This window comes from Sinocyclocheilus anshuiensis, unplaced genomic scaffold (assembly GCF_001515605.1).
Source record: "Sinocyclocheilus anshuiensis isolate Anshui unplaced genomic scaffold, SAMN03320099.WGS_v1.1 scaffold998, whole genome shotgun sequence".
NCBI classification, from domain to species: domain Eukaryota; kingdom Metazoa; phylum Chordata; class Actinopteri; order Cypriniformes; family Cyprinidae; genus Sinocyclocheilus; species Sinocyclocheilus anshuiensis.
Window position 1 is genome coordinate 327,075 of NW_015536513.1, and position 9,993 is coordinate 337,067.

The 9,993-nt window shown below is 40.6% G+C and overlaps 2 protein-coding genes across 4 annotated transcripts in view; both read right to left on the reverse strand.

Moving 5' to 3' along the window:
- LOC107692144 (gastrula zinc finger protein XlCGF8.2DB-like) overlaps positions 1–9,993 on the reverse strand; it is a 15,075-nt gene that overhangs the window by 2,523 nt on the left and 2,559 nt on the right. The window lies entirely within an intron of this gene.
- The window catches only part of LOC107692172 (gastrula zinc finger protein XlCGF8.2DB-like), a 10,840-nt gene continuing 2,536 nt past the window's right edge, over positions 1,690–9,993 (reverse strand). The window contains exon 2 of the mRNA XM_016491136.1: positions 1,690–2,908. Within this exon, the coding sequence (XP_016346622.1) occupies positions 2,090–2,905 (816 nt within the window). The 5' untranslated portion in view covers positions 2,906–2,908 and the 3' untranslated portion in view covers positions 1,690–2,089. The remainder of the gene's footprint in view (positions 2,909–9,993) is intronic.

The window sequence follows — 9,993 nt, forward strand, 5'->3', positions numbered from 1 at the left end:
TAAAATGCGCTGGACACATCTGAATATTTGGGTTGAACTGTTCTGGAACAGTGTTGTAAATACAACTTAACCACTGATTTCTAGTCGTGTCCTCTTTTGGAAGACCAAACAAAGTAGTTTCGCTTTCACAACGAAGCACACAGCTCTTCACGACATGGCGGCGGCGGCAACAACAATACTAAAGCGAGAATAAAAGTTACGCCTTCTTTCTTTGCGTGAACATTTGGGCGGCGTTATGCAAATCTTCCCACATATTGAGGTAGGTATGTGGGGGCGTGTTAGAACGAGCTGTTTTAGGTAGGTGTGGCTGACTCTTAACTTTTATAAAGAATATCTCTTTGGATTTGAGATTTTAGTCTTTGCAACTTTACAGATCTTCTTTATGCACCAAGAGCTTGTAACACTCCAAAGAAAAAGGAAAAATTGAAATCGCATCACATGACCCCTTTAATTTCTTTGCGACTGAAGAAAGAAAGACATGAACATCTTGGATGACATGGGGGTGAGTAAATTATCAGGAAATGTTATTATTCTGGAAGTTAACTAATTCTTTAAAAAGATATCAATCACCAATTTACTACATCTTCTAGGGATTAAGGTGTAAAGAAACGTGGGGGAAAAGAAACTCCCCACTTAACCATTAGACCCAAAACTCATCACACAGAAATTCATGTAATAATTTATTTTAAGAGAAAACTGGCAATATTCAGGGAAGAAGCAGCAGATGCTTGTTATAACTGAGATGACATCACTGTGGTTCAAACGACACTGACAGGTGGAGTTACAATTCCCCAATTAATCAAATCTGAAAGCAACACATTCACAGAAGCAAGAGAGAACAGCAGAACAAAACAATAATACAAATCCATTTAACACCATTTATGTTTAATGGGGGCTTTTATGCTTTTTACACTTTCAACGTTCTTTAGTGTGTAATGTTACTGTTTAAGCATGAAAAAGATCACAGAACTTATAAAGCAGAAATCACTCCAAAACAAGTTATTCTTTATTTTAGTAAGCACTGTTTCTGAACTCCCTCAACTGTCTCGATTGTAGTCCTGAATTTTCTTCTGGGAACGTACACGTCCACAATATCCCTGTCCAGGGCCTGGTTGAGTTGCATTAGTAGTGCGTTGTCACCATGACCAAAAGACTCTGTTTCACAGATCTAAAATACTGGCGCACACGTGATTTCTTACCCAGCTCTTCACATTCACAGACATAAGCAACATTATCAGGGACATTATCAGGGGCAGGACTTTTGAAATCAAATTAAAGATTTATTTTTGCCTTTTATTTGATAGGACAAGTAGTTAGACAGGAAGCGAAGTTGGAGAGTGAGAGAGGGGACGGGATCGGGAAAGGTCCGCAAGCCGGGACTCGAACACGGGACGCCCGAAGCTCAACGGAGCTCCATGTCGATGCGCTGCCCACGAGTGCCGACCAAATTAAAAGACTTTAAGACTTTTTTAAGACCTTAATTAATAACTGGGGGGAAGGCAATCGGGGCCTGCGATTTTGTGTTTTTGCTTCCACCCAAGAAAGGTGTTTACAGCATGAAATAATAATAATTACTATGAATTATTTTGAGCTAAAATTTCACAGACACATTCTGGGGACACCTTAGACTTAATTAGACCTATATTAAATAGTCTATAATTTTTATTTTTTTTTTAATTTTGCAGAGAAACTGTAGTAATTTTTGAAGAATTACAGTCAACATTTAATGCCCACCATTGCACAAAAACTGCTTATTAAAGTTACAAATGACCTGCTTTTGCCATCTGATTGTGGCCACATCTCTCTTCTAGCACTGTCATTTCTGAAATAGCTCCTTTTTGTAAACCTCTTGTAACACTGAGAAGAACGGCAATGTTTTTCCAGAATGAGTTTGCAAATGATGTTTAAAGTCTTTTTGATGTGTGAAACATTTTGCACGTGAAAGGTCTCTCTCCATTGTGAAGCCTGTTACTTTATGTCTGAAGCTCTTTTCATACTGATTGCATGTAAATGGCTTCTGTTCATGTGATACCTAAGGTTTGGTTTTGTTGTGAAGCTTTTTTTACATTTATCTTTTCCAGATGCAGGTTTAATGCTTCTCTCTGGTATGAATTGTCATGTGGTATTTAAAGTGTCCTTTTTGATTGAAACTTCTTCCACACTGTTGGCAGGTGAAAGGCTTCTCTCCAGTGTGAATCATCATGTGCTTGTTAATGCATCCTCGTTGAGTAAAACTTTTTCCACATCGACAGCATGTGTAAGGCTTCTCGCCAGTGTGGACATTCATGTGATTTTTGAGGTTTCCTTTGTGAGTGAAACATTTTCCACACTGTTGGCAGATGAAAGGCTTTTCTCCAGTGTGAATTTTCATGTGGGCAATAAAAGTATGTTTATGTGGAAAACAATGTCCACATTGAGGGCATGTATAAGGTTTCTCTCCAGTGTGAACTCTCATGTGGCTTTTAAGGCTTGCTTTTTGACTGAAACATTTTCCACACTGCTGGCAGGTGAAAGGCTTTTCTCCAGTGTGAATTTTCATGTGGGCATTAAAAGCATGTTTATGTGTAAAACTCTTTCCACACTGAGGGCATGTATAAGGTTTCTCTCCAGTGTGAACTTTCATGTGGCTTTTAAGGCTTGCTTTTTGACTGAAACTATTTCCACACTGCTGGCAGGTAAAAGGCTTCTCACCGGTATGAATCCTCATGTGGACTTTAAGGTTTCCTTGTAGATTGAAACTCTTTCCACACTGTTGGCAGGTGAAATGACTTCTCGTTTCGGTCTTTTGAGCTCTTTTAGATGAGCAACTAAATGATGTTTGTCCAGTTATGGAATCCTTGTATTTCTTACACTGATCTTTATCTTGCATTTCATTCAGTTCTTCACTCTCTTCTTTCAGTGCCATCAGGTCTATGGCGAAAAGAGACAAATACAAGTTAACCCCCATTAAAAAGCAACAGTAAAACAAAGTAATGGCCCAAATCTGCCATTTACATCTACAACAGGGGTGTCAAGCTCAGATTGTGGAGTTTCACAGTCTTGCAGAATTTAGATCCGACACTCCTACCTTTAGTTTTCAAGTAATGAATACCTTGATTCAGGTGTGTTCAATTAGAGTTGGAGCTAAACTCTAGAGCAGGGCTTTGGCCCTCCAGGAACTGAGTTTGACATCCCTGGTCTACAATATTAGAAAATACTCTTTTCAACAATGTTCAGTTTTGCAGAAAAACTGTATTTCTGAACAATATTAGTCAGGATTTAAGCCCATTGTAACACAGAAACTATGCTTATTAAATAGGGTGGCCATATGTGACATTTATATGGGACACATCTTGGCCTGGATTTTTATATTGCCTAAAACATCCAAAGTAGTTTGACCAATAACATGCAGGTATTATATATAATCGACCAATCATGGCGCGTGAGAAGATGAGATCTACAGAGGGCGATCAAAGCAATGCAAATGCGCGCACATGTTTGTTCGTTCAACTTGAGGCGTCGCTGCACACCGATCATTGTATGACACCAAAGTACCGCGAAAGCAATTCAAAAGCTATATATAGCTCTCGTGAATGTCATACAACGATCGATCTGCAAAGTGCAAACAGCCAAAACCTGGATATTTTAGGCAATATAGAAATCCTGGCATGGACACAGCCCGTAAAAACTGGCCATATGGTCACCATATTATTAAAGATATATCTCTCTCCTAGAGCTATTGGATCTTCAACCACATATACCACAACATTCTGTTGGATAGCTTGAGAATTATGTAGGCAGTTGTGGACAAGAAATAATATGCTTTTTGTCCTATCTATCTGACTGGTACCACTTTGTGTAAATAAAGAGACATCTCTTCAAACACAACTATGGAAAACACAACTCTTGTTTCCTTTGGTACAGTATTAACATACCTGCATATAGATCCACATCCCTGCTTGCCTGGACCCATTCCCACACATTACAGAACAATGGATCTAGCAGGTATGCAGCTTATTTTTCTGCGCCAGGGGAGCACTCCCTCGAGGACCATACCCGTGATTTCTTGGACTAAGCAAACCACACTCACTTTCTAGACAGTTTTCTCATTACCTTTTATCGTGCTGGTCTGAATGATCCTCTAGGTCAGGCATTTTCAAACCTGTCCTGGAAGACCCCCAGCCCTGCACATTTTGTATATCTCCCTTATCTAACACACCTGATTCAAATCATCAGCTCGTTAGGAGAGACTGCAAGAATTACATTGGGTGTGTCTGATGTGCAGGGCTGGGTGTTCTCCAGGACAGGTTTGAAAACCACTGCTCTAGGTACACAACTATCCTGTGTTGGTCCTCAAGGGGGACATTTGAGCAATTTGGTTCCTCCTTCACTGTTGGGGAGGTGAGGGAAGACTCTTCCCATTTTTTGGGGGGTAGTTATGCTCCTCAAGCTTTGGCGGACATGGAGCTTGGGCTGCCACTTATGTTATCAGCCTGCACCAACTCGGCTACTGGACCAATCTTGGGGAGTCCAGTGGGGCGGACCCTCCATTGATGTTGGTCCGAGTGGCTGCCACTCCAGACTCTTGTAACCACAGGGCTGCTACCCCAGTCTCTCCATGACATGGTCACCACTTCAGAGTCTCATCACGACATGGCCACCACGCCAGAGTCTCCAGCCATCATGGACACCAAACCAGTTTTTCCTAGTGTCATAAACGTCACATCTGAGGCTACAAGGGCTTGCAGTTTGGCTGACCCACCACTGATGTCCGTGCGAGCAGTTGGTATCCTGACATCCTCAGCGTTCTCAAGCCCGATGGCCTCAGCGGTTCTTCCACCGTCTGCTGCCCTTTCCAGTGATGGTGGTCACCATTTTGTGTCTGGGCTGTACACACTTCTCCCGAGGCGGCGGTGAACGCTACAGAACCTCCAGAGGAGGTGACAACCATCCCTGAGCTCTCTGCCTGTCCTGTCATGGCTATGGAAGCCATTTCTGAACACTTTCTCTTTGCTTTCTGTGACAGTTCTGCCTGCGTCGCCGCGATGGTCTTCCACTCTGCCTGCTCCGCCTTTGTGGTCTTCTGGCTCCACCCTGGTCTTCTGTTTCACCCACGCAACCAGATCTGCTTGCTTCGCTCTGGTCTCCCGCTCTGCTTGCTCCATCCTGGCCACCCGCTCTGCCAGCTCCATCCTGGTCACTTGCTCCACCACAGTCTCCAGGCCCTCTTCCACTCCATCTGCTGTGTGCCTTGTTTGTCATAGTTACACTCATTAGTTGCCATAGCCACTCATTGGACTATACCCACTCCTTGTTAGTTCCCATAATAACTCATTGGTTCCTTTTGTTCTCCCTTGTATATAGCGCTTGTGTTTCCCTTGTGCTTTGTTACAGTGTTTTTTGCTCATGTTTCCTGTTCCTTGTTTGTTGTGTCCCTTGACTTTTGTTTCCTTTGTTAAATTAATAAATTACCTTCATATAGGACCACATACCTGCTTGCCTGGATTTATTCCCCCACATTACTTATACACACACGCACACACACACACACATATATATACATATTTATTTTAGGGATGTCACAATTCTCGATATAACATCAAACCATTCGATACGACATCCACTGTTCAATACGCGTTTGTGAATTGCGGATTTTAAGTTTTGCGTTTAAATAATATGTGTTTTATTTTTCTCAGAATTGGCTGTGTGTGTGTGTGCCTGTGAGTTCACGTGCTGAGATGAGGAAACACCTCCCCACTTATATTTGAAAAAGCAACACACGCTGAGCATCTTCCCTTATAATGACATGCAATGATAATCCTTTCTAAACCTGTTGTCCAACAAAAGAGAACATTATAACTTGTTTTTACTTCACATTAGTCGAGTCTTTGAAATAACTTCCTTTTGTGATCTGATGTGGCTTCTTATCACAGAATGAGGCAGAAAATTCTACACTGTAATAAAGGCTATGCCAATTAGAAAAGGCTTGAAAAACACACAAACCAAATTGTCGCGGGAGAGTGTTTATTGTCCTTAGCCTACATTTCATCATTCAAAACATTTAACGTTATATCTTCTTTTTATTCAGTTACAGCGGTAGCTTTGTCCATATTAGGGATTTCCTGGAACGTCATCAGTGTTACTTCTATGATGCATATGTGGATTTTCTGCGCGAGGGCGCCCTCTGGCGTCCAGTATGAATGAAACACACATTACATGTGTTTATAGCACTCAATAATGGCCAATCCATCCTATTTTGGGTAACAATCAGAAAAATAATACCTCTCTCAAAAGAAATGTTAAGCAGAAGTATAAAAATCGACACTTTTTCCAGTGTACAGAGGTTTACAGGAGTTTTTTTGTTGTAAAAAAAAAAAAAAAACACTGATGTGCCAAGCTATCAGAACCGAAAACTGTGGTTAAAAAGCGTGGTACATATTGAACCGTGGACTAACTGTATTGTTGCATCCCTATATAAAAATAAATAAATACATATATATATATATATATAAATAAACACCCAATCAAACTATATTTGCAAAACACCATGTTTGAAGACAAAGGGTTATAAACTTTGCCAGAGGAAGGACACTTTCTCAATGGCTCACTTGCCTTCTGAGGGGTGTGACATCCTCACACTGTAAAAGATCACTGATCTCAAGATCAGGGCAGTTTGGAGTTCTAGGATTCTGAATATCCAAGAGAAGATGCTTAACTAAAAGTCTTTGACACACCTTAAACTTGTGCCAGACTCTGGCCAGGTCTTTCCATTCATCAAAGATCCTGTGATTCATCAACCAACTTCATCAAAGACCAACTGGAGCCTTAAATTGGATCAGGACTCTCTTTCAAATAGGTGAGCCGTGCAAGAATCAAGCTTTACACCTTCACATATCCTTTACACCTTTTTCTGTCTGAACTAAGTAAATGGCTTTAGATTTGCTCAATATCAAATTCTGCCATAACTTCATACTTTTATTCTTTACTGCTTAAGTTTGAAACCTTTTCCTATGCCAACTGTGTGTATGTGTGTTTTTTAATTTTATCGCACTTGAGGTTATTCATTGTTTTGCTCATAACTGGAGTCCCTAATGATGCAAATTTTGCTATGTGCTCTTAGTATTGTACCATAAAAAAGTTGTTTTCCATAACCAGGAAATTAACACTTCTTATAACTGATGGAAAGTTAAGACTGAGACATCAAGTGAATACTTACAGCTCATCTATTTATAATTAATTATAATTATAGTTAATATTTTATATTTACCTTTGAGCTAATTTGCTACAAGTGCCACAGGTCTCAGTATTAGCTCCTCTGCTTTCAGAGGTGTAGAGTGTAAACCTGAAAACCATACTTGAGTAAAAGTACAGATACCTTACAATGAAAATTACTCCACTACAAGTTACAAGTCACCAATTTCAAAACAACTTGAGTAAAAGTTTTCGAGTATCTGATTTTAACAGTATTAATATAAAATACTTAAGTATTTTACTTATAACACTCCCCTCTTCTCCTTCTGTCTCCTCACTGAGGCATACCTCAAGTAAGCAAGGTTTGGGTTAATCAACCGAGAGTTCAGGGTTTAGCAGAGGGTAAGTTAACCCTGCTTTCTGAAATACCCCCAGCTGACTTATCAAGACCACATTGCAAAAACTGCTCGATCTTGCAGGTTTGCATTGCACAACATCAGAAAGATCAGGCCCTTTCTAACGGAGCATGCTACACAACGTCTTGTCCATGCCCTTGTAATTTCTAGGCTGGACTACTGCAATGCTCTTCTGGCTGGACTTCCATCAAGCACAATCAAACCTCTACAAATGATTCAGAATGCAGTGACACGACTGGTCTTTAACGAGCCCAAATGGGCCCACGTCACACCTCTCTATGTCCCTGCACTGGCTACCAGTTGCAGCTCACATCAAGTTCAAGACACTGATGCTTGCATATAGAACAGCCCACAGGCTCAGCACCCGCCTACTTCCACTCACTACTACGAATCTACATCCCCTCCAGAAGTCTGAGATCTACTAGTGAGCGACGCCTCGTGGTACATCACAGAGAGGCTCAAAATCACTTTCCAGAACATTTTCATTCACCGTTCCTGGCTGGTGGAACGATCTTCCCACCCCAATACAGAATGCTGATTAGCTGACAATTTTAAAGCAACAACTGAAAACTCATCTTTCGTCACCATCTGACTTCATCTTAAAAAAAAACAAAAAAACTTTGCTTCTAGTAGCTCATAACTCGCAGATTTAGGAGAAAATCTTAAAAATAATCGGCGTCAGTCTTAAATTTAGGACTCCTAAATTTTTGTTTTTCACAAAGCGTTTTAGCGCTAAAACTAGCTCCTAAATCTGTGAAACGTTAGGAGTAGTGAAGAGGACTCCTAAGTCACTAAGACCAAATCTGAACTATCCTAAAATGGCTGTTGCCAGCAATCTACCTCGGAATATAAACATTTTAGAAACATTTGACGATAATGAGCTTTTAAAAAGGTATTGGCTTTGGTTTGGAGTATTTTTGATTATATCCTTAATATATAGCTGTTCTCGTGTCCAGTTTGGTTTTCTTTTATGTTTGCATGCCTTACTATCAGCCATGATTATTCTACTCTGCTAATTAAAAGGCTGTTTATATCCATATTACCAAAATTTTATTAGTCGCAGAAAAAAAAATTCCACATGAAGTGGCGAAAACATGCAGTCCGAGACGGACAAATCGTTAACGGCTGGTCTATGTGGTAATATAGTACATCGGGCAGGACACCCATATGCTCTCCTAACATTCATCGACCTCAAATATGGCTTATCTGAAATATGTATGTAGTAACAACTTTACATGGCAGCTCAATCTAATGTTAGCCTAGAAAAAAGTGCACAGTTCACGTGTTTGTGCGGAGTGTGGAAGCTGAACAGTAGCGAGCTTGGGCTACTGCAGGACAGATGGAGGCGCCGCTGCGATCATTTGCTCTTAAAATACTTCCTGTATGACCTTTTTGGTCATACAGATAAGAGTAATGCATCTTTTGTATCTGTAAAGACTCTACGTTTATTCGTGTGCACTCAGAACAACAACGAAACATTGCGCTTTTGTAAAATAATGAAAGCAAACAGGATGCGCTTTCTGCCGTCTCGGACTCTGTGAACTGGAGCGCATCACTTCAAAACTCCGTGTATTCTTGCCTTATTACAGACATGAAAACGTTTATTCGTGTGCACTCAGAATAACAAAGAAACGTTGCGTTTTTGTAAAATAATGAAAGCAAACAGGATGCGTTCTCTGCCGTCTTGGACTCTGTGAACTTGAGCACATCACTTCGAAACTCCGTGTATGCTTGCCTTATTACAGACATGAAAAATATATCTATAGAGATTGAAACTTTTAAATAAACCAATTCAAATGGAAAATAAATATTCTCAGATTATGTAATCCGTTTGAAACATGCATGCAGGCGCATACTGCGGAGATGACGAGTCAGTGTCGCCGACTTCATCTCTTAAACCAAAGTACTTGCTGTTTTTCCCTAACACATTCATAATTATTATATTTGCCGGATAAATTTTGGCCATATCGTCCAGCCCTATCTTAAATAGTCTTAGACTTAAGGCTTGTTCACACCGGGATGAATATCGCGTGCGATTATCGCCGGCGTTTAACGCCTCGTGACTAAACAAAGGGCGCCAATGTGGGTGTGCACACCGCGAGGCGTAAAAGTAATTTTTTTTTTAAACGCCTCGGGCTCGTTTTTTTGGTTTGATGCGCTGCGTTAAAAACTGGCCGACCAATGAGATTGGCGCTTTTGTTCACGTGCCTGGAGCTGCTAAAGTTACAGTAAAACACGACTTGGTGGCGCTGGCAATAATCGTCCCGGTGTGTACGAGGCTTAATGCTTAAAATGAACGACTACTAGTCGACCAGAAAAATCTTTAGTCGACGGCAGCCCTAATGCATATTGACTAATTGTTTACGAGAAGCATACATATAAGAGGCTGACAATTAGCTGAATATAT